General features: G+C 49.3%; 1 protein-coding gene across 3 annotated transcripts in view; it reads left to right on the top strand.

Annotated features, from left to right (window-relative positions):
• The window catches only part of LOC138530222 (guanylate-binding protein 1-like), an 865,941-nt gene that overhangs the window by 672,571 nt on the left and 167,832 nt on the right, over positions 1 to 25,538 (top strand). For all 3 annotated transcript variants that reach the window (XM_069640892.1, XM_069640890.1, XM_069640891.1), the window contains exon 7: positions 14,367 to 14,647. In XM_069640892.1, the coding sequence (XP_069496993.1) occupies positions 14,367 to 14,647 (281 nt within the window). The remainder of the gene's footprint in view (positions 1 to 14,366; positions 14,648 to 25,538) is intronic.

Below are 25,538 nucleotides of genomic sequence, written 5' to 3'. Positions count from 1 at the left end.
GGTGCACAGATTAAAACCCAAGAAAGACCTCACAAACAAGAAATGGCGAAAAAAGAAGACTGGGGCCATTTTGACAAAATAGTCACCATGGGTGCTGCACTGCAGCTGAGGATTCAATCCGCGGTAGAAAAGCACAATGATAGGAAACTTAAACCACTGCCACCAGCCATTTAAAGATGGGAGGGTAACATAAAAAAAGTTACATGAGTAAGTAGGAAAAGGGGCTACTAAGTAATACCCCAGCACTCCACATAAGATGGGGTGTGCTGGACCTACAAAGAGAAAAATGTAACCACCGTCAATTTCCCTTTACTATACTTGGGAGCTGTAGCTCACCCAAGAAAAGGTATTTAAACCTTAAGAGAAATCTTAAGGATTTCTCTGTGACACTGCATTGAATGTGCTGTGTGTCGCCATATAAAAAGTAGATGCCTATGGAGGTTGTCAGACTGCGAAAACAAAGGAATTATAAATCCAAATCAGATCAAAACACATGAGTGAGAAAAAGGCTCACTCACTACAGGGTTAAAATGGGGGTCTCTAAGGTTGAAGGGAATTAGCACAGAAATGAGAATTCTCCCTAACAGGGACACCTTGGAGTAGCACCCCTACACTGCTAGCATATCCCTGAAGTACTTTGCTTCCAAGAGCTAAACTGATAGGTTACTCCACATCTATTTTATTGCAGTTATTACACGCCCAGACCCTTGGGTATCACAGCGAGGTTACAGACAGCTTGGTTAAAACAGTTATTAAGGAGTGCCAATCGGACGCAATGCAGATATATAAAGACAAAACATACATGATAAATCTATTTACAGTGAGTCAGTGAAAGGTAGGTGCAGACATTTTCCCTGAGGCATGGTATGGAGTGTTAGACTTAGTTAAATAGCCACGTTTTCAGGGATTTCTTAAATCCTGTGAATGTTTCCTCATTTTTGATGAGGAGGGGAAGAGTGTTCCAATGTGTGGGGGCTAGGTATTGGAAGCTGCTGCCTCCTGCCTTGGTAGTCTTGTAGCGAGGGATTGTTGGGAGTAAATGGCTGTTTGATATAAGGGGTCTCATTGATGCTTTTCTGGTGATGGCGTGGTTGAGGTAAATAGGGGCACTTGAGTGGAGGCATTTGAACGTGAAGCACAGGGTTTTGAAAGTGACTCTGGCTTTGATGGGGAGCCAGTGGTGGTCTCTTCTGATATTAGAAATGTGGTCTGACTTTCTTATTCCAAGGGCTGCGCAAAGGGCTTTATTTTGAATGAGCTGGAGTTTATTTAGGTTGGCTTCTGAGGTGCCCAGAAAGAGTACATTGCAGTAGTCAAGTCTGGATAGAATTAATGCTCTTGCCAGTGTGATGCAGTTGGTGGAAGTCAAGAATTGGTGACTGAGGGCAATAAGTTTGCCGGTGTAGGATGTGGAAGAAGAGAGGGCGTTAATGTGCTTAGTCATGGTGAGATTGGCGTCTAGGTAGACACCTATTGTTTTTACTTGCTTGAGCACAGGTATCATGGTGCCATCAATATTGATGGATGAGTAGTCAGCATGTAAGGCTGCTATTTTAGACTGGGCGCCCACAATGAGAACCTCAGTCTTCTCATCATTGAGACAGAGGCTATTTAGTGCCATCCAGTTTTGGATTATGGCATATATTTTGTTGATGGTGTAGGTATCTTGAGTATAATCTCCCGATAGTGGGATGAGGATCGGGGTGTCATCTGCAGAATTAGTGTAGATAACACCCATATCTAAGGCTGACAAAAGGAGTTTAGTATACGCGTTGTAAAGTGTTGGTGAGAGGCAGGAGCCTTGAGGGACCCCTATGGGCACTGTGATAGGGTTGGCAGCTTCTTTACCAATGGAGACCCTCGAGGTTAGGTCAGCAAGAAAGGATTTGATCCAGGTAGTAGCTTCGGTGGAGACATTGAAGTCTTTGGCTAGTGTGGAGCACAGTTTGTTATGGTCTACTAGGTCGAACGCTGTGGAGAGATCGAGTAGGAGGAGGGTGCAGAGGTTCCCTGAGTCTCTGATGGCATCCATCTGGATTTTTAAGTCCAGGAATGCCGTTTCTGTGCTATGGTTGGGGCGGAAGCCAGATTACCTAGTGCCAAGGAGATGGTTTTGTTCGAGGTGAGCTTGAACTTGGTTATATGCTAGTTTATCCAGTATTTTAAGGGGAAATGGGACGGTTGTTATTGGCCTGTAGTTGGTGGGCACAGTGGGGTCTAAAGTAGATTTTTTCAAGAGGGGCGTGACCCAGGCTTCTTTAATACTTGTTGGTACTAGGTTAGTATTAAAGGATGCGTTCACAAAGTTGGTAATAATTGGCGTGTGTTGTGTCTTGACTGTCGTGTAGCCGAAGAGTCCTCTGTCCACAAGTGCCGCACAGAGAGAATCAAGATCACTCTCTGTGCCGCCTTTGAAGCCACAGGTGGGAGATGTTCTTTCCGGAACTGCGGTACTTGTGGAACCCCGAACCACTGTAAAGGAAACACCGGTTAAGTGTCAAGCCAAAACAGAAACAACAACCAATCAACAAGTAAGTGGAACATTCTTACCAAAAGGAGTCTGTGGATTGGCGGGTGTACCTATGAGGAAGGTTCTGGGACCCAGCAATGCTGTTCTTTCAGTATGTAAGTATCCCAGCAAGGTTGCAAGTGCCAGGCCCACCTGATGCCAAAATCCGCACAAGAAGGGCGGAACGTAGTAGGAGTCCGTGAAGCAGTCCGTGGTTGTAACAATGATCCAAAAACAAGTACCAAAGCCAAGGGTTATCCGTTGCCAGTCCGTAAAACAAGTCCGAGATCAAGATCCAAAAGGGGTGAAACAAGAGGTAAGTAGTGCCGTACAGGAATCCGAAGAAACACCTAAGCACCGCAACAGAGCCGTTTAAATACTGGCGCTGCTATTTCCACCCGGTCACATGACCCGCGAGCGCATCACGTGAGTGTAGTCCAGAAACACGTGAGCGGAAGGCGGCGGTCATGTGACGCGGAAGAAGTCAGTCTAGCAACCGCCACGGAAGACGCCAAGGGGGTAGACGTCTCCGCGGGGAAAGAGCATGCCGACCCAAGCTTTGTGGCAGTCGGCGCCGTGGCAACTGGGGCGAAGAGAGAACCTGTGAGTGTTCGGGGCACCGGAATGAGGAATGGGATCCCCAGAGGGAGTGGAATGCGTGACAGCGTGAGAGTGTGGGCACAGGATCTGACTACTGATACTGGGACGGAGTCACCTTTCCAATTGGAAGCTTTGAGTTTGGGGATGGTGTCGAATACTACATTTTGGGAAACTGGTGTGAAATGGAATGGAGAGCAGGTGATCTCCTGAGGTGGCCGGGTAGGATTGAGAGTGGCAGGTTTGTCAGCTAGTGATTGTTTTTTGGTTGTGATTTATTTTGGAGTAGTTCTATTTTGGCTGCTAGTGCGTCTTGAATAGTGATACAACACTCTTTACTAGGGATGGTTGGATTTATGGCTAGGGTCGGGTTTTCCAATTCTTTTAGAATAGCAAATAGTTCTTTGGTATCAGAGATGGCATTGCTGATCCTAGTATTATACACATTAGATTTGTGAGTAATAATGGCTGTTTTATAGGTTTTATTTATCTCTTGGTAGGCTTTTTCTGCCTCTGAAGTGGGGTGCTTTCTGTAGCATGTTCAAGCGCGCGTTTGGTTCTTCTGAGGGCAATTAGGTCATCATTGAACCAGAAACAGGAACGTTTGTCTGAGCATTTAGTCTTGGTAGTGAGCGGGGCTATAGCATTAATAGTTGCAGTGAGACAGTTATGGTATGTATCTGCTAAGAGGCAGGGGTTGTCGCTAGTGATTGAAGTGGAGTCTAGGATTTTTGAGAGAAGAGGTGTTAGGTTTTCTGGCGTCAGTAGTAAGAGGGAAGATGGCGTTGATAGTTATGAGTGTGATAAGAGAGAGGATCCAGTCAAGGGTCCTACCTTTGATGTGTGTGGGTGCATTCACTAGTTGGCTGAAACTCATATCCTTCAGGGAGGAGTGAAGTGCTACTGCTTTGGAGTCTTGGCTGTCGTTAAAACCTAGATTGAGGTCTCCCAAAATAATACATTTTGTGTTAGGTTTTATAAGAGGAGCTAATAGCAGAGGAATGTCGGTTTCTGGGTGATTATTGGGGTTGGGTGCTCTATAAATTATTATTAAGTTGATCGTAGTTTTTTCATTTATGGGGAATTTTACGAGCAATGTTTCATATCCTTCAATGCTTTCTGTGGGACAAGATCTGGGCTGTAGTTTAGTCTTAGCTCACCTCCTTGTGAGTGGGTCATGTCTGTTCTAAGAATGGTGTAATCTGTTGGAATGGTGAATGTTAGTAGTGGGCCTGACGCTTGATGGAGCTAGGACTCTGTGACTACTAGTAGGTCGAGCTGAGATTCCATAATGAGGTCGTGAATTTCTACGGCATGAGCCCCTACGGAGGGGGCATTTATGGGGGGCCTTTGAAAGTAGTTGGTAGTTGATTGGGGGTGTCAGGTACTGGTTTGGATATTATGTTAGGTTTCTGGCTGGGTGTGTGGTTTTGATGAGGGGAATGCACTCTGGGCATAGTTAGTTTGGGAGGTGTGTGTTCATATTTGGCCAAGTTGGGGTGGAAAAGGGTTTGAGACCTTAAGCGAAGGCGTCTTGCTACACCCGTCAAAGGGTGAGAGAATTTTTAGGTAGGGATGTAATGTCTCTCTGCAATAGGCAAAGTGTGAGAGGTTGGGTCGGGGCTGTTTGCATGTACGTTAGTATTCGGGATAGTCTTGGAGGCATAACTAGTAATTTTTGGGAATGGTGGTGCAGTGGGTAGGAACAGGGTAGGACATGGAATGGGGTGGTGCCGGGAGCATGCTGGTTTACTAAGACCGTTATTATGAGACCAATAATGGTTACCCAAGTAGGGTATGTGGTTTGTAAGAACGCAGAATGGGAACATGATGAGGGGGAGCCAAGTTGGCATATTGGACTGGTGTCAGGGAGTACTAGACCAGTCGATGCTAGATGAATGGGAGTAGAAAGGTGAGGGCTGGGGAGGTGGCTCCTACTACACTTTGGTTGGCAGGGTATAGGAGATAGGCACAAGTGCTTTGTTACAAGCAATGTATTAGAGAAGCGTGGGACAACCGTGTTTAATTGCTCTAGACTTTCTAAACTAGCAACATTTATGCATGCGGCTCAGGATAGAACAGCTAGCAGTCAATGTATAGTCAGACAGAGGTTACGAATGCCTAGTCGGTCTATTCTATCTGGGGTTGTAGCATAAAAGCATGAAGCATACATAAAGCACAGGTGCAGTTAAGTTGGCAAGGGATTGGAATATGCACAAAAAACTGGTGCCTAATAGATCCATCCTCTTGGCCTTCTGGGCTGGCGTGTATAGGTAGGGCACCGTAATATGCTTGCAATGAGGGGGCTATATAACAAAAAAGATCGGCACAAATCTAATCGTTATAACAGCATGCAAATTCACATTATACAGTGCATCAAGGGGTGCCTAAGGTTGAGGTGCGTAGCTAGCCTCGCAAGGTGTGGCTGGCGTGTGATCCGGGAGGTGTGCAACAACAAGGAAGCATGGACAAGTTAGAGGGGAAATTACCATTCGAGCTGGTGAAGCGGCTATAATGGGTGGAATGATCAAAGTTGAGGGAGGTACATGCATAAGTGGGATAATGGCAACAATAATCCGTTTTATGCATTACATTTGGAGTGGTCAGGTAGAGGTTTGGCTCGTGGGCCGTGTAGGGTACTTGGGGAGTCTCACCTTGCTGTGCCTATGGGAGGGTCATAGTGCAGACCGGCATACAGTGTGCTGGATTTCAGTTCCTGGTAGTTGTTTGTAAGAGCACAGTCCGGTAAATCGTATAAAGCGGGTGGGTCGCTCATCGCTCTTGCAGCTCAGTCAGATGCCTTTGTGTATGCCTTCGTGGAGGCCGGCTTGCGCCTGACGGTGGCGCTTGGTTGGTTAAATAGGCAACCAATCCGGGTCCAAAGGTGCCTCTCTGTACTAGAGAGAGGATGGGCTCAGGAGGTAGCAGCCATTTTAGCAAGTGCAAACCTCGTGGTCTGCAATAGGAAAATCGGCATGAAATGAATGCCGTGTTGAAGGTGAAAACTAAATATAATGCCTTTGTCGTGCTAATTTGTGTATCCCAAATAATATATAGGGAATGCAGGGTGGAAACGGGTGAATTTCGTCGTCGATGTCGGGCAGCTGCATTAACAGCTCATCCTCAACAAGCCACGTCTCGATGGTGCTGTGAGGGCGAGGGAGTCTTGTGAGCTGCTCCATCAGCTCACGGACGATCAGGCTCCTACTGCTGGGCTACCTGGGTGAATGGTGCTTTATACTTCAGGGACTTGGATTGCCAAAGAGATGAAGTGGAGTGGTGTAGGTGAAGTTGGGAGCTGTAGATGGAGGTGGACATGGAGGGTCACCCCTCATGAAGTACAAGGGTGCTTCTTCTCTACTAGATTCAGACTTCTGTTTATTATCAACCTTCTCCCCTCTCAGGTAGCAAACAACAGATCTAGGCTGGTGGAGATTGGAGCCAAGGGATCCAAGCTTTAATGGTCATAAGAAGCCTTAGATGGACTGGCCCTTAATTTCGTATGCACCCTCTAGCTCTGTTAGCTGGCATGCAAACCCCATGGGCACACGCATGAGCAAATGCATTGAAAACACAGGAGTAAGCTGGAGAGCAGATAGGTGAACACAATCCCACAGGGGGAAGGATGTCCCAGCATGAAATAATACACATTGTATATATTATTTTCATTGTCACAACTCAGGGGCTTAACATGCTTGCAGACTATCATATCGGGTCCCTAGAGCTAATAACAGTTGTACAACTTCCAAAACATATAACAAGAGCAAAATGTTCCACCACTAGCTATCTGTTTCCCAACACACAGGTTGCGGAAAAGCAACACCCCACAGAATTACACGGGCCTATTAATACACCATATGTATTAGCCGAGAGCCAGAAACCATGAAAAAACATATTTTAATTCATATTAATTATGAACGCAGGGGAGGGATCCCAGACCGCCCATACCAGTCTTGGAAATGGCTCCAATGCCTGCCGAACACCTTCAGAGTGGAGGGTCTAAGAGCATCCATTATGTACTCAACTACAGGATCTGAGAAACCCTCAGCTATCAACCTAGACTGAGCAATAGCCACACTGCCCATAGCATCCATTGGAATTCCAACCGCAGATCCCCTTGAAGGGGACACGGCCACCTCGGAACCAGCCAAGGTTCCTAGGACTGCAGCTCCAACAGAGAGGGGAGCCAACTCCGGCGGGACCAGAACTGAGCTAACAACAACACAATCACCCTGGATACTGTGATGCGCCAAACCACCCGGGGCAGAAGGGGAATAGGCGGAAAGGCATAAAGGAAAACCCCAAGGCCACTGTACAGAGAGGGCGTCCATCCCCCAATCCCCCCGGCCTAAAACCGAGAGCAGAAGAGGGGAACTTCTCCTGAGGCCAGGGATGCAAACAGGTCTAGAACCGGGAACCCCAAACTGACACAGGTTACCGCAAAGACCTGGGCCAACAGGACCAGTTCTGCGGAGGAGTGAAAACCGGCGTCTGAGAAGATCTGCTTGAACATTGTCCACCCTTCCGATACGCGAGGCCACCAGAGACACCAGATGAGATTCCTCCCAGGTGCCTATCAGCGCTGCCAGAGCATTCAAGGAGCGGCCGGAACCCCTTTTGCAGTTGACATATGCCAAGGCCGTCATATTGTCCAATCGGATCAAAACCGCTGACCGTCCAGAAACTCCTCATAGTACACCAGAGCTTGGACAATGGCACAACTCTTGCCAATTGGATGATCGCCGGCTCTCCCCAGATCTCACAACCCTTGAGCTGAGAGGACCCCCAATGTAGACCCCTTCTGCTGGCGTCAGTAATAAGAGAGGCCACAGGAGGAAGGACCATGCACACCTCAGCCTGTAGACCTGAAATCCCCCTCACCATAGCAGGGAGACTCGCAGCGCTGGGGACACTGAAAACAAAACTACGAAAGCCGAGACGTCGGGAGCCAGTGGGAGAGAGTATAAGACACCAGGGGACGTAACCGAAGACGGGCTCAAGGAAAAGGAAAACACGCAAGACGCCATGTGCCCCGTAACTTCAGCAACAGGCGAGCCAAGACATACTGCCTTCTGAGAACCCAGCCCAGACCAGCATGCAAGCGCCCCCCCTGCACAACATCCAGAGTACGCTCTCCCCAGACGTCCGGACAAGCAGTGCAGGGTCTTGAGACCCATAAGCAGGTGACACATCCTAGAAGGCATAGGGACCAGGAACACCCGTAAGTAGAAAACTTGACCCTGAACAGGGAGAGGAATGGGCAAGACGGTAACCAACAACAACCGTTCGGAGAGAACGGATCCCATGGCCAACTACTTGGACCGTGAGCTGGGTACCAAAGTCCTAACCATGCAAACCTGTAAGGAGGAGACAGGAACGGCAACTGATACCCCCCTCCGGAAGGAGCCCATTACCCAGGAAGCCGAACCCCACCGGTCCCATACACCTCCGAGAAGATAGAGACGAGGAGCCAGGGAAAACCACCAGTCACTGTACTTGCACCAGATGAAAATCACAGGACGTTGAAGCATGCCTGTGCCACAATATAACAGCATGCTTGTCAGCCCACAAAAAGATCCGACTTATCAAAAGGAAGATACAGGACAGCCCAGAAGTCCAGCAGACCATGGCCCCCGCAGCCGACAGAGGAGCCACTGGGCTGGCGTCAAAAAGGGCAGAGTACTGTCACAAAGCGGGGCAAAGCAATCCATCCCGGATAGCAGACATCAAAGACAACCCCCCACCTGGGGTATACCTACACTGGAAAAACCCACTGAAGTGACATCCCCCTCCACCGGCACCAGGGGCTCTGAGAACCCCTCTAAGCACAGACATGTGCCACCATGTGCCATACAAGTCTGAGAGGAGGCGTGAAAGCAACACGTCGGCACCGGAGGACCTAGGCCCTAAAAGAAGAGACACTGGGAACCCTCTGAATAGCCATTACTTCCATGATGCATTTTCTATAATTCCATGCTGGACAAGGGAAAAGAAAACAATCTCCTTTGACCTTCCCTCGTGCAGTTCAGAGGAAGAGGACAGGACAAGGAGTCTGCGTCCATAGCTAGCACAGACCCAAACACACCACTAACTCGCCACATGACTGAGAGGTGGCTTGAGCCCTGTATCCAGTAGCTGGTAGCCCCAAGCTCTAAATCGTTCCAATGCGTCGGTCTAGAAAGGATGAAGGGCCGAGTCAGCACCGTAGAGACTCGAACCCGAAGTGTAGACTATTCCAGGCCGGTACCCTTCCGGACGCTTGCAGACGTGTCCAAATCTGTGCCGTTTTCACAGGCTGCACGCAAAGAATGCAGCCAAGATCCGGTGCATCCTGGGCTGCGTGTGTCTGAGGAGCGGGTGGTATGTGACATGCCTGTGACAGAACAGAGCCCCCCGCACTTTCAAAGACTCTCTGCCACTGTCACCCCACGACAAGAAGCAGAGAGGCCTCACAACAAAAAGGGAAGGCTAGCCCATACTGTCAAGTGCTTTCCATTATTTCCAATAAAGATGTGTACACAGAGCACGAGGAAACGGAATGTTGAAGGAGCCAAGATGGCCATACCAGCAGGAGAGGGGAAAAATATCAAGCACAGTCCTCCCCTCTCCTTACCTTCTCCCAGAGGATGCAGCTAACATCCGGTGCATCCTCGGCTGTGTATGTCTGAGGAGCAGGTGGTATGTGACATGCCTGCGACAGAACAGAGCCACCGCACTTTCAAATACACTCTGCCACAGTCACCCCACGACAAGAAGCAGAGAGGCCTCACAACAAAAGGGAAGACTTAGCCCATACTGCCAAGTGCTTGCCATCATTTCTAATAAAGATGTGTACACAAAGCACCAGGAAACTGCATGTTGAAGGAGTCAAGATGGCCATACCAGCAGGAGAGGGGAAAAATATCAAGCACAGTCCTCCCCTCTCCTTACCTTCTCCCAGAGGATGCAGCTAACATCCGGTGCATCCTGAGCTGTGTGTGTCTGAGGAGCGGGTGGTATGTGACATGCCTGCGACAGAACAGAGCCCCCGCAATTTCAAAGACTCTCTGCCACTGTCACCGCACGACAAGAAACAGAGAGGCCACACAACAAAAGAGAAGGCTAGCCCATACTGCCAAGAGCTTGCCATCATTTCCAATAAAGATGTGTACACAGAGCACGAGGAAAAGGCCTGTTGAATCAAGATGGCCAAAAACAGGAGGAGAGGGGAAAAACATCAAGCCCAGTCCTCCCCTCTCCTTACCTTCCCCCGGGCCGTGCAGGACCCAGGACACAATGCTCACGCTGCGGTCCGGAGCCCAGCAAAGAACCGAGCGAGGCAATCCCGCTCAACTGTGACCCCAATCCCCGCAGCTGGCCCAGGAGCAGCGCCGCACCTGAGGGAGCCGAGGGCCCCGCCACACAGCCCCCCCCCCCAGGGGGCCAGCAATCAGTGCTCCCCAGTGCCCTGCACCAGGAAGAAAAAGTCCAACCTGCCAGAGGCAGGAAAAATTAAACTGAGTGACGTGGATGTGGGGGAGGAGTTATAGGAATTTAAAGAAATGGAAGAAGGTCCTGTGTCGGAGGCAGGGGCCTCATGAAGTAAGTACTGGGACGAGGAAGAGTAGACGTGGAGGTAATGCAGGTTCTTGCTGGAAAGAAGCGGCATTGTGCTCATTTAAAAAGATTACCTGTATGAAGACACAGGCGCTTGTAACCCCACACTGTATAGTATCCAGTTCTTTATTATTGGGTGTTCCACAGCAAGTGTACCATCCTGGCAAAATCAATATGGAACAAGGATGGATCATTATAAGTTCTAGCACAGCCAGTGGCACTGCGCAGTTTTGGGATTTGTTGTGCATACTCTAGGGCAACGCTCACCTGTTATGTCGAATGTGTTAACTGAAAGTGAAGGGACCGTCTGTCAGAAACACATAGCGTGCTCACGCAAGTGCTTAGCGTATTGTCAGGGGGCGGCACTGGGCTGTCCGGATTTGTTCACCGTAGGGAGTCTATCCGTTCTAGTTTGTGATGACTTGAGCGGGACGAAGCAATTCAACCTGGGCGAGACAGATGTGTTTCCTGACCAATACCGAGACACCAGGTTAACACGTGATCTAAGGATGGTCATGTGTGGTGCCAAACCTAAACAATGGATAGATGTGTGCTGCGTGGAGAACGTTTGAGGATGCTCCCAGCAGCATATGAATGTGCCGACCACAACGCCATCTTTGGTGGTCAAAGAAGTGCACCATACTGGTGCGGGACAACACGGAGCAGTGTATAATGTGCTGTATAAATGTGAGAAAAGCACAGGATAGTGGAACAGCATGCTAATGATCCAATCTAATTAGTAAAGGCTGTGTACGATAAACACGAAGTTGAGAAAATGGTAACTCAATGTTGGCCAATGGATGTGAAAGGCTACAAAAGGAACGTGGTAGCTGATAAAGGACCAGGGTGTAGTGGGTTTATGTATGAATACATTCCATTCCACAGAAACATTAAGACCCGTTTTGGCCATGTCTAAGTCATAGATCCACTTCTGTTCTAGTTTTTTAAGGGCCAGATCTGTGTCGCCCCCCGTGGATGTTATGTTATTGTCTGAAGCACAAACCAATACATGTCATTATGTGTGTGTTTTACTTGTTTAAAGTGAGCCACCAGGGGTTCATCTATGATTTCATTTTTAACAGCTGACCCGTGTTCACGTATACGTAGTTTGACAGATCTTGTGGTCTTACCAATGTATAATAGTCCGCAAGGACATTTTATACCATACACAACCCATTTGGTCTGACAGTTCGTAAAGGTTTTAAAGATACCAGGTGCATCCCTTAATGTCGATCTGTTTTATATTGCTTGTTAGTTGACATACTGAGCAATGGCCACATTTAAATTGTCCCACTAAGGGTGAGAGATTCCATAGGGTCTCTTGGTTAGATGGTAATTCTTTTCTGAACCGATAAGTGTGTACCAGTTTGTCCCTCAGATTTGACATCCTTTTGAACGCAAATCTGGGGGTAATAGGTTTAAAGTCATCAGACTGTGTGATCTTCCTGTGTTTCAGGATCACTCTCCTGAGGTCGTTACTTATAGGGAAAAAGGATGTGATGCAAGTTATTTTGTCTTCTTTGGTTTTGGCTACTTTTGTAAGACCTGTTTCTCGACTGGTGTTGCAGACGCTCTTCATGGAATTCCTAATAATCTTGGAGGGATACTTGCGTTTTTTTGAGTTGTTGGCTAAGTTCTTTGCCATTGTTTTTGTAGACCTCTATGCGGCTGGTATGGTCTGGTCTGTGCATAAGAGACATAAGAACTCAAAATGTTTTTGAACTGTTTTCTTCACCAACCTGTGACACTGTAAAGAAATGGCTCAGGTAGGATACAGCCCAGCACAATTTCCAGGCACCACGGTCCCTGTAGAGACATACCCATTTTTTAATTTGTACCTCCTTACCTTTAGATGTCCCAACTTTGTGATACATTGATGACACCACCAATTCCCCTACACTTGTCCTGAAGACGGCACCAGGAGACTAGTTACCCACAGGGTGCCAGAAACACCAATGAGTGTCGACTAGACAGATGTTAAGACAACTATACCACATTTTAAAGTCACCAGATGTACTAACTCACACTGCATAAACTGCAAAGATTCATTGTATGAGTTTGATTTGAGACGCCTTAAACAGTGTATTACTACCCGGCAATTACGGGCAAACAAAAGGTTTTGGATGATAGCTTTGTAATGCTTTTTTTAAGTCACATGAATAAAACTGTTATTGTGTGAAATATAATCTGGGTGTTCTCTTATGCACAGACCACCTACAGGGATCTGTACAAAGTGTGCTGGATCCATTCCGGGCCAGTGTCAGACAGGTGGGGTAGCCTAAGTCCCTGTGGCTTCTATATTATATTCCCTCTTGATTTAGGCCCCCCTTATCAAAAAAGAGGGCCACACGACCCCCTTATATTGTAAAACCCATGTAAATGATTCTCTAACCTTGATCCTAATCTCCCCTATGTCCTAATCTTTCTCGATCTCTCTTTTGCTGTCACTCTCTGGCCGGCCTCCCTTGGCCCTTTTCCTGCTCCCACCTGTGAGGCTAAGAACTTTGGGGTCATCTTCGACTCCACACTCTCCTTTTCTCCTCACATCTCTGGCGTCTCTAAGAAGTCAAACTACCAACTGCACCTCCTCAGAGGCATTCTTCCTTTACTCTCCTTCAGCCAGAAGCTCACTGTCTCTAGAGCTCTGGTTCTCTCTAGGCTGGACTTCTGCAACAGCCTCTTTCTACATCTGCCTGCTTCTACTCTCCGCCCTCTGCAACTCATCACAAACAGGACTGCGAGACTTGTCCTTGGCCTCAAGCTCAGAGATTGTATCTCTCCAGCACTGAAATCTCTGCATTGGCTCCCAGTGGCTGCAAGGATTAAGTTCAAGACCCTCTGCATTGTCCACAAGGCCTTCTGGGGCCTGGGTCCTCAATACCTCCAACTCTTTCTTTGTAAATACCTTCCTACTCAAGCTCTTTGCTCCTCCACCTGCAACTCCCTCAGGGTCAGTTGCTTCTCCAAGCAACGAGTTGGTGGTATATCTCTTTCTTCGGCTGGGGCCTCCCTCTGGAACAGCCTCCCTCCCTCTCTGAAACTTGAGGAGAACCATCTGAGGTTCCGGAAGCACCTCAAGACCTTCCTCTTTGCTTCTGCATTCTCTCTTCCTCTCCCCTGCTGATTTCCTGTCTGATACTGCACTGGTCACCTGGCCACCCTCTGATTTCGGGCCCAGGTCCCTGCCCACCCAGTTGTACACTCGCACTGCCTGCCGGCAACCCTTGCACTTGGGTCTGTATCTGTAACCCTACAGTCTCCCTACCTGCACATTTAGACACCTGATGTCTGCACTTACCCTTGCACCTGTCACCTGCTGGCCGCACTTGTTATTGTTTTGATCCCATGTACAGCACTGCCCCTCCCCTTTCACCCGGCACTTTTCCCCTCCCCCATCCCATGCACTTGCACGATCTCAATGTCACTAGGCATAGTAAGATCGTTGTCTCTGTCCTCTATCTGTTCCACCTTCCTTGCCCTGTCGTGCCTTGAAACAGTTGTGTATAGGCGCGTTACAAATGCCATATCATATCATATCAAAGCATTGCAAACTCTGTGGTAGATAATTTTATTCCTAAAATGTTTATTTCAGTTAGCCAGATTTAATTAGGTTTCTTTCAAGGGCAGGGAATATTCCAAACATAAATGCATCTTTCTATTTTAGTTCTAGGAAACCTGGCAGTGACATACTTGGATGCCATCCAAAGTGGTGCTGTGCCGTGTATGGATAATGCAGTGCTGGCCTTGGCGCAGATTGAGAACTCGGCAGCCGTCGTGGAGGCTGGAGCACACTATCAGCAGGAAATGACCAAACAAGTGAAGTTCCCCACTCCGACACTGAAGGAATTCCTAGATGTGCACGCCATTTGTGAGAAAGGCGCCATCCGGGTCTTCATGGACCGGTCCTTTAAAGATGATAAACGGGAATTCCAGGGCCAGCTCATGGTACTGTTATTGCAGAAGAAAAGACTGATTTTTGTTATTGTATGTATGTTGTTTGTATGTGATTATGCAGTACACATCTAGCTGTACAAAGAGGATGTACACAGGGGGTTAGAGTTGTGGTTATGGTGTATCAGGGGTACCTGGATGGGTAGGCTTTGCATGGACTGGGGTAAGCTGCAGGGTGGCAGATGTATGGTTGAGTGGAGTTATCAGTGATTTACGAGTTGTTCTTGGAAGGGAGGGGTCTTAAGATTCTTCCTTAGGCGAAGGATGGAGGGGGACATTTTGTATAGTGCTGTGGCGAGAGTCGAGCGATGATGCACATGAAAACAATTAGTTTGTGATTTAGGCATGATATTTTATTGACATGATTTTTATGGTAGGCATTGGACCAAACAACTATAGGTGCTTGAGAAGTTTGTACAAGTGAATTGGGACTTCTCCAGCATGGGTTCTGGCATGGATTCATATGTTCATGACTATTCCCCCGTCGCCAGGCTGGGAATCCTGAGTAAAAAAGAAAAGCAGTTTCACTTTAGCCTGAAACTGCTTGTCCTTCCTTTAACCAATCACTATCCTTTGGGTCATACTGCCTCCATCCAATGACAGCCGTTTCCCTAAGCTCCACCCCTGGTGGCCATCTTCAGACTTTTACTGCATGTTTCAGTGTTGTGAGTCCTCTCTTCTTGCTCTTCGAGTTTTGTCGAAGTTTTTTCGAGATACATTCTTTTCTCAATTTTTGTTCCACCATCGATCAGAGATCGACTATCAGCAGCAGGGATCAGTTATCTGCTCAGATCTGCTCCATAGCTAGTTCTTCAAGTTTCAGAGGCCCAGGCTTCGCACCTTCTACGAGATCCGAGGAGAAGAGGATTCTCTTCAACATATGCATGACTACAGAATATTTACGTCAAGGATCTGCACCTCAAGAGCTTGTATTGCCTGCATCCGGACCACGATGAGGAAGGATGCAATGTTTGCTGTGGGATTTTGAGGAAGACAAAGAAGGACCGTTACTGCAGATTGGCGGCATGGGTCAAGTTGTGGAAGGCCTCTCATGCAGCCTCTGGGCACGGCCATGCCTCATTCAGGACCGGCCGGTCCCAGGAGGGTGCTCACTCTGAGAAGAGGTCAAGGTCCTTTGAGGATGCCCCTTCCCCGGGGGTCCAAAAGAAGGCTAAGCCCCACGCTACGGAACCCGCTGGGGTCGCCACGGCTGCAGGACCCGGTTTGGGAAGGACGCGTTCCCCATCTACGTCTACATCCATGGCGAGTCTGCCAGTTAGGGGTGCACCTTCCAAGAGGAAGTCTTTGACCCTGTTGAAGCATAGATCGTTGTGCTCAGACAAGGCTATGAAGGAGAATTCTCCGGGTGACCCTTCTCGTTCACCATCGATGAGACCATCGTCAACCAAGACCACGACTTTGTCAATGACTACTTTGTCTTCCAGAACTTCCGTCCCGTCAACGACCTCGTCGACGACCATCGTCCCGTCGACGACATCACATTCATCCACCTCCTCGACGATCCCGTTGATGACCATCACTACTTCATCGAAAGGGGGCCTTGGAACTACCGTGGTCTCTACAGTCAAGACGCCAGCGACCCCATGAGCGGCCTTGCTTCACGACCTATGACTGCCACTGCCGATCCGCCGATGACCGCTGCCGACGCACCTGTTAAGGCGGTGGTCCCCATTGTGGCCTCGTTCCCGAAGGATTTGGGTAAGACTAAGGAGCTGCTACCTCCTAAGGAGTTCCTCCCCAGGCAGGGAAGGATGACCCGATGAGGCCAAGGGATTCTCAGAAGGGTTCTGCGCACATCTACACAAGCTCCGACAATGACCATCTGCCCGATGATTACCACTCGAATCGAAAAAAGGGGGCCGCAAATGCAGGTCCTGGGATGGTTCTCTAAATGGCGAGCCTGTTTTGCTGTCTAGCCCATTGCAGCACATCAGCCCGGAACCGTTGCCTGCTGTTCCTTTTACGCATCAGCCAGTGCCAAGGGATGTGTCGTGGGGCATCCTTACGACCCTCCCCACTTTGGTATCGGAGATAAAGCAAAGACTGCCTGCTACTCCTGTGCCTGGCCCAAGCTAGAGTCCTCCTAGGCCGCCGGCCAAAAGCCCTACCAAGCCCTAAGCATAAGCCAATCCCACCTGGGCTGTGGGGCCCTTCAGGCCTTTGACGTCAGCCAATGCCACCACCGCACAGGCCTTTAACCCCTGTGGCAGAAGATCCACTGTGCACCGACACCGGCACAGATCCGGACACTAATGCGACTCATAACGACAAGTATGATGACTATGTCCCAGCAGATAGGGAGCCGCTGGGTCCCGACGAGCCCGCCAGTCCCTCGCCACCGGATGAGGTTGGTTCTTTTCATGCCATGATCTCGAGGACCTCTACTCTGTTCAATTTGGTGCCAGAGGAGAAGAGGAAGAAGGGGTTTCTCTTCCAACACTGGGAGTCCAAACGGAAGACAGTTATGTCGATCCCTCTGCTGGATGATGTCTGGGGGGAAGCTTTTGCCTGGATGAAGACATCAAGCACCGCTCCCTCCAAGAGAGACAGACTGGATAAAAAAGTACAGGGTCCTAGACTCGGCCCCCAGATGCTTGAGATTGCAGCCCTCTCCAGACTCTGTGGTGTCTGCCGCTTCAAGGAAGCGCTCTTCGAACCCATCATCCTCGTCCATGGTGCCTCCGGACCCGTACGGGAAGAAGCTTCATGCTGTGGGAAAGCGCATCATTTACACCGCTACCTCCACCGTCAAGGCCCCTAACGCCCTGGCCATCTTATCCTGCTATGATAGGGAGCTCTGGTATACGCCTGGGCCCATTTCAGACTTCCTGCCAGAGGACACGAAGGTTGAGGCTCTGGCCCTGTTCCAGGAGGGGGAAGTGGCCTTGGATCACGCCATCACTGTGACCCTGGATATCGCATATTCTGGTTTCCGCCAGATGGGCAATTGGCTTGCCCCTCAGACACCAATACTGGCTGAAGGCCACTAACCTCAGGGCTGATATCCAGTCCAAGATAGTGGACATGACCCTTAATGGGGACAATCTGTTCTGTAAGAATGTGGACAAGTCTCTCAAACGATTAAGACAGATACAGAGATGGCACGCTCGCTGGGGACACTGCAGCAGGGGAGGTTGCTGTCCTTTCAGTCCTCAAGAGGGAAGTCCGGCAGATCCTCCAAGGGGTATGGCACCACTTATCGTCAACCCTCCTGCTCCACAACCCAGGATGCTTACAGAGGTCGTTCTCAAGCCTATGGTAGCGGAGGTCAGCGTCGTCCTCAGGCCAGGATGCAGATGCCCAAGCAGGCCTTAACTGGCTGTGGATCATGGTCCCCACTTTCGCACCCCAGTGGGTGGCTGGCTAACGAATGATGTCGACAAGTGGAAGATCACCACGTACAAATGGGTGCTGGACATTTGTCATCAGGGGCACGCCTTGGAATTCTCTCATTCCTCCTGTAGTGTGCCAAGAACTACACATGGCTCAACTGCTGCAGGAGGTGTTAGGGAGAATTCTGCAGAATGGCTAATTTCCCTTACCTACTGAGTCCCTCAGCAGCTTTGCTGGATTTCTAGGATTTATTTGTTTCACCTGGTAAGAGTGTGAGCCTTTTTTCCCACTCTTACATGTGTTTTGCTATGTGTGTGTAAAAATGTTTTTGTTCATAGACTGTGAAGCCTCACCTACTCCACAGGCATCATCTTTTTACTGTGTGTTACACAGCACCTTCAGTGCAGTAACACAGGGTTGTCTTTTAGACTTCACAACTCCGACTCCATTTTCTGGGACTGACTACTGTCTCCCAGAACATGTAAAGTTGCCATTGACTTTATTAGTCTCTTTAAATCCACAGACCCGGTACAAACTATCTTACATAGAGTACTGGAAAGGGTTAATACTTATGCCTTTTTGTCTGTTTCTCTTGGAGCACTGTTTCGCTCCCTTTTCATCAAGACTTGGCTGGTGGCAGTGGTAACTACCCTATTTTTCCTACCACAGTTATCTTAAATAACCTTGGTATGGTTTTAGGCTATCTTGGTAGCCTCAAACTTAAACCCGCTAGACCATATACGTTTGTATACGGTTCCGGCTGGGTTTATTCACCATTTCTATTTGAAAATGTCTTTCCCGTGTTTTACTCTGCGTGCCAAACCAGGTTTGGTTCCTTTGTTCACTGTCCTTTCCCAGGCTTCTACACAGAAGCCCTCCTTAAGGTGCCTGAAAGTCTGGGTAGGCAGGATGTGAGGGAGGGGTTTTAGGACCCCTGCCATGGGTTCCATTGGTAACCCAAGTCGCACTCCTGTTTGATTGGCTAGGTGACTGTCCCGTCAGGACAGCCACCCTGCTGTGTGATTGACAGCCAGGCTGTCTGAATGGGGGAAAACTACATAAAAAGCAGGTCTCTGGGATTGGAAAGGGAGAGTCGCCACTGGAACGAAAGAACCGACGAGGAGCTGACAGAAGAGGACCCCTACAATGACTGAACTGCCCGGTGAAGACCTGCTGCAGGTCAGAATCTTCAGATTCCAACGACAGGGAAGATCCTCCAGGAATTTTCTTCCCCATAGCTGGTGGGACCAACCAGTTCACCCAAACTGCAAGCCGGGATTCCCTCCTCTGGTCGAATTTGCTGTACAGAGCTACAGTGAACCGGATAGCCAGGAAGGTCGGACCCTGCTTGGGTTTTAAGGAGCGTACCTTTTATTTGTTGCTTTGCTCTGCTGCTGGTTTCTTCCCTGGGCAGTGCAGGACCCACCAGTCTTCCTACTTCATGTCAGTCCGACAGTCGCTTCAGGAACCGTGAGCCTGCAGGACCTGCCAGGAACGTCCGCCTCAGCTACAGCTTCTCCATTTAAAGGTACTGTGCAAATCCGGTTGTTTGTTTCATCCAGCCGCGGTGAAGGTGTGTGAAAACTTTCGCCAAACCGAGGGCTCATCCTTCTCTACTCTTTAAACTAACTTTTCTATCGACCACCTTCATCCGGAACTCTTGGCAAAGACTTAACCGCAAACTACCCTGAACTGTGTGATCTTGAGCAAAAGAGTTTTGTCCTATTGACTTTGGCCCTAAGCCTTTTTGATTTGATTCCATCACTGTAGTTCCTCTTTCTAGATTGCCCCTCTTACTTACCTGTTGGTGCTGCTCAATTTTAGTCTAACTTTGTTTTTCCCTCCCTTTTTAAATTGCTGGAGTGCCATTTTGCTCGCACTTCATTTTGAGTTTAATTTGTCCAGAATCTATTGGGAGTGGTGTGGTGTATTAAGAGTGTGACCTTTCAACTGCTTTACTTTAGTGAAATATTTTACAACTGATGTGTAAATAAATGTATATTCTTTTACTCAGAAACCTTGAGTCAGTGTTTGTTTGAATCATAGTAATTGCTGTCCTTTGTGTAACTATTGATACTGCTCACTTGCTCTTGAGATAAGTCTGGCTGCTCAGCCATCGCTACCACTTTACTGTGTAGTACAGGCTTGTACCAAAGGTGAATTTGTACTGTCACTTGTAGTCTTGATTGTGTGTGGTGTTGCCAAAGGGTACTGCATATAATTCTGCCTAACAGGAGGTTCAAGCCATGTTAAAGAAGGGGCGATAGAACCCATCCCCCAGCTCCTCTGTACTTTCTGGAACGGAAAAAGTCAGGGGGGTGGCAGCCAATCCTAGACTCAAGACGCCTCAAAAAGTACTTGAAGTTCAGGATGGTCACGCTGCAGCACATGCTCTAACCAGCTGGAGTAGGGGGGCTTCCTGGCGACCTTAGATCTAGAAGACGCTTACTTTCACGTCACCATCCACCCAAAACATCAGAGATTTCTATGTTTTGTGGTCCGAAGGTGGAACTATCAGTTCAAGGCATTGCCCTTCGGCCTGAAATCGGCCCCAAGGGTGTTCACGAAGTGCTTGGCCCTGGTGGCGGTGTATCTACGTCTCGAGGGAGTCCACATGTACCCATATCTGGACGACTGGCTCATCCACTCCCGCTCCCAGGCGCTGGTGAACCAGCACATGGCAGAGACCATACGCCTTCTGACGGATCTCAGATTCTCCATCAATTATGCAAAGTCCTGCATGGAGCGATCGGAAAACGCTCTGTTCCTGGGTGCCCATCTCAATATGGTTGCTTGCCTGGCTACCCCCTGGGAGGAGAGGGTGGCAGCCATCCTGCGGAAGGTGCAGCGCCTGTCGTCGGCACACTCTGCAACAGTACGAGCCATGAAGTCGCTGTTCGGCATGATGTCCTCATGCATCCACCTTGTCCCATTTTGCAGACTCCAGATGAAGCCTCTTCAGGAGTTTCTGGATGAACAGTGGCTGCAGGTCATGGGCGTGTGGACGGACAAGATTGCCCTCACCCATGAATTCAGGCAGGCTCTACAATGGTCGGGAGTACGCCCCCACCTTACGGAAGGAGCCCCCTTCCAGACCCCACCATACCTGGCCACGGTCACCGCAGATGCCTCCCTGGAAGGATGAGGGGCCCACACCGGACAGTCGCATACTAGTCCTTCTGGACCTACACATGAACATCCTGGAGCTCCTGGGTGGTCCTCTGGGTGCTTAAATCATTCCAGCCACAGCTCCGGGGGAAGGTGATGCAGATCTTCAAAGACAACACCACCACCATTTTCTACATTCGGAAGCAGGGCGGGATGCACTCTCCCGGGCTTTCTCTGGAAGCCCAGTCCCTGTGGCACTGGGCCATTCTTCAGGACATGTTCTTTGTGCCCTTTCACCTGGTGAGCACTAAGAACACCATCGCGGACTCACTCAGCAGAGAGCTGCGGTCCTGTCTCAAGTGGGAGCTTCATCAGGATCAAGTATCCCGTCTCTTCCGCAAGGGGGGGTCAACTCCAGATTGACATATTTGCAATGGCGGCCAACTCCAAATGCCAGAGGTTCACCAGCAGGTTTCCTCAGCCGAAGAGCCTATGGGATGCCGTCTTGTTCCGTGGGAGGTCTCTCCCTATACGCTTTTTCTCCGATTCCACTCCTGCTACATTGCTACATGTGATCAGCACACTCAGACGTTGCCATTGCAGAGTGATACTCATCGCGCCACCGTGGCCACGGCAGATAAGGTACCCGGACCTGATCTGTCTGTCAGTGGTCCCGTCCATCTGGCCGCCTCAACTTCCCAATCTTCTCTCCAGAGAAAGCAGAACAATACTGCATCACGACCCTGCATCGCTGAGCCTCACGGCCTGGCTCCTGCAGCGCTAGAGTTTGGGAATTATTCCCTGCTGTTGGAAAGGTCCTGGCCAAGGCCAGAGCTTCCTCTACGTTGTCGTGCTAAAGCCACAAATGGAAACGTTTCATGGTGTGGTGCAGGACCCAAGAGGCTTACGCTGCTGTGAATCACAGAGCTGTAGCTCCTTCCGTATCTGCTTTCCCTGGCCAAGGCTGGCCTTGCTCACGCCTCTATCAAGGTGCATCTGGCTGCCATTTCCTGCTAAACCAGAGCACATGGTATGCCCTCCCTGTGATTGCACACGCTCGTCAAGGAGTTCCTTAAAGGCCTTTTCAGGACTTTTCCACCAGTGAAGGCTCATGCTCCAGCTTGGGAGCTCAATATGGTTTTGAGTAAGCTCACGGGGGCTCCTTTTGAACCGATTCATCACGCCCCTTGGAAGTCTCTCTCACGGAAGATAGCTATCCTGGTGCCGTCACCTTGGCCAGGCTGGTCAGGGAGATCCAGGCCCTCCTGCAAGCAGCCGTACTTGTCTTTCAACGCTACCAAGGTGGTGCTGCGGACCCACCCCACCTTTATGCCGAAGGTTCCTTCAGAATTCCACCTAAACAAGCCTTTGTTTCTGCCAGTCTTTTTTCCGAACCCTTCTACGCCGGCGGAAAGGACATTGTATTCACTGGAGGTACGAAGGAGTTTCGGAAGACATGTAAACTCTTTGTGAATTTTGGACCCGTGGGACATGAGAAAGCCTTGTCTAAGGCTTCCATCTCCAGGTGGCTCTCTGGCTGCATCATGCACTGTCATCATCTGGCCAACAGACCGCTTCCAGGCCTGCCAAGAACCCATTCCACTAGAGCCATCACTGCGACAACAGCATTTCTCTCTGGTGTTCCCCTGCTCGACATCTGCAGGGCTGCTACGTGAAGGTCCACTCACACCTTCATGAGGTTCTACTGCATCGACAGGGATTCCAGGGAGGAGTCCCGGGTCGGCCAGATGGTGCTACGCAACCTGTTTGTTTGTTTGTTTGTTTGAGGTGAGTCTGTTCCAGGGGTAAGTTTGTTACTTCTGTTGAGCCTTGCCACCTCCTGCGGTTGTGTGCATGTATTGCTGTGTAATTGTATTCATGAGCATGTGAATCCATGCCACACCCCATGCTGGAGAAGGAACACTTACCTGTAACTCCTGTTCTCCAGCATGGGTCTGGCATGGATTCACATGAGAACCTTCCCTCCTTCCCCTCTGTGGCTCTTCTTGGTTCATACTGCAACTTTACGTGCTCTACCAAATCTGAAGATGGCCACCAGGGAGACGGCTGTCATTGGATTGGGGCAGTATGACCAAAAGGAAAGTGATTGGTTATAGGAGAGACAAGCAGTTTTCAGGCATAAAAATTCTTTCTGTGAGTGTGTGTCTTCTTGCAGTGTTCCCCCACTGCAGGACAGTGACATTGCCGCCTCCCTGCATCTCCTTCCAACCACAGGGTTTGCGGCTGCTCCATTCCCATGTTCGGTGAGTTTGGGATTTTTTGCCCTCTGGTTCCTCAGTCTTCACGCTTGTATTGACAAACACTTTGTCAGGGCCTTGTGAGCGTGTGACCCGGCAAGGTCTTTCTCTCGGGGGCTTATAGTACAGTATTATCTGAATACACACCGGCTATTGAGGATTTACTATCCTTGTTTGAGGCTACAAAGGAGGCTTATAAAGTGTTTTTTTGTTATGGGAATGTTAAAAGGTTTACCTCTCACTGATGGTCTGTTTATGGTTATCTTTGTTTGAGGGTTCTTTGTCACCTGTTGTTAGGCGGAAACCTGTGCAGTTCCCTCTGGGACCACTGCAAAAGATTTAGGACTACAGGTGTTTGGCGGTGAACCCACTTGGTAGCAGTCTGTACCACACAGATTCACTTGGTAGCTGTGGCTGAGCAGTCAGACTTCCCTCAAGAAGAGTTGAGCAGTATGTGGAGTATACAAAATAGGGCAATTCTTCACAGTAAGACAAGCAAACACGCAACAAGGCTCAGTGTAAAGATATTAAGGTATTTATTTATAACAAAACATCTATCAAAAACACTATGGCACTATCACCGCAAACAAATCAATCACAATTACTCTACGAAGAAGAAACGATCAATCCCCCTAGCAATATTTCGACAAGTCTAGGTTCTACCGGCACCACTTATTTACAGACATAGGTATATACCTCAACCTAGATGGGACTCTAATATTAGTTAGGACGGGAGAGAAAAAAATAGGCAGGTTACGAAATCAACACAGTTCAATACTTCACGGGTAAAATGCAAGGCAAGAAGGCAAGAACCACAATAGATCATAAAGTTCAGAGGCCAGGCCCACTCGGAGAGAGGCAAGGCGATATGTCCCAAAAAGTCTCTAGTGGAAATGCATTCGAGTCTTTGTAGCAAATTGTTATCGGCAGACTGAACCAGTTCAGAACAATAAGTGAGAAAGCTTGGAGGCGACCCAACGGAAAGGAGAGGATTAAGACACCTCACTCGAACCAATCGAAAGGGAAGCCAGGCGGACACGGTACCTTGTTCTGGAGGGCAGCTTCGGCGGGGGCAGTTGTTCCTGGTGGTGGATGCACGTCGGGTCTTTGTCAAGAGTAGAGATGTTCTCGTCGTCGAAGAAAAGTGAAGTCTGGTGCACCACCAGGGAAGAGACCAGCCGCGGAGTGCTCCGTCACAAGGCACCACCTTTTGGTCGCGGTACAGGGGTAGTGGCTATCCGGTTGCCGGGGTGCTCTGCACTGGCAATTCGACCACCGCGTCCTGAGGCGAAGAAAAAGCAAAAGGGGACTGGTTGTTCCCACCAGTCAGGGGAAGAGACTCTCCGGCAGGGAGATCTCCTCTGTCGTCGGGAAGTGGTGAGTCGGCTCAGCAGGGCTCCACCGGAGGTGTCGTCGTTGCAGGTCGGCTCAGCGTTACCCTCGTCGGATTCTTAGGTCCTGTGGCGACTTCTGAAGATCCAGTCCCAGAAGCCCTGATTTTATGCAGAAAACCCCCATTCATTCAGCCTAGCTGTCAATCAACACATGCTAAGTGGTGAGCGGGGAGGCTCACCACTTGGGCCAATCACTCCAGAGTGCGACCGGAGTTGGCAAGGCAACTCGGTCCAGGGTGCCTAAACCCCCTCCCACACCCCTGTGGTAACCCAGACAGAATGGCACCACTTTGGAGGATCTCTGTACAGAGGCCCGCCAAAAGTGGAACAAAGGGCTCAACCTTTGGTTTAGGAGTCACAGAGACGTACACAGACGCCATTTTACAAACCGAGTTCTGGCAGAAAATACCATCCGATAAACTTATTTAAGATAAGTAGACCGGTGGTACGTTAGAGATTAACGAGAAAAAGTATCAATCTCCAACAACGGGACGAATCCCATAGGGTTATGTTCGGGGTCGAACATAACAAGTAGTTTCCACTGCCACCAGCCAAAACTCGACAAGGGGGGACGGGACAGTGCCCCCTCGAGTAACAGACCCAGGAGTAATCGAATTACCCCTACTAGCACGTCCACAATAAGATGGTTTGTACTAATTCTGTTAGTAAATTTAGGTCTAGTAAAGCCAATGGTGACTTTACATGCCCGGGGAGACAGCAGTCAGTCCCCGGGTATGGAGTCTATGGTGGAGGTCCGCTATGACGCCCCAG

The sequence above is a fragment of the Ambystoma mexicanum genome, chromosome 1q (assembly GCF_040938575.1).
Source record: "Ambystoma mexicanum isolate Mex_15411 chromosome 1q, UKY_AmexF1_1, whole genome shotgun sequence".
NCBI classification, from domain to species: Eukaryota; Metazoa; Chordata; class Amphibia; order Caudata; family Ambystomatidae; genus Ambystoma; species Ambystoma mexicanum.
Note: the sequence above shows the minus strand (reverse complement) of the source record. Positions and strands in the feature narration are given on the sequence as shown.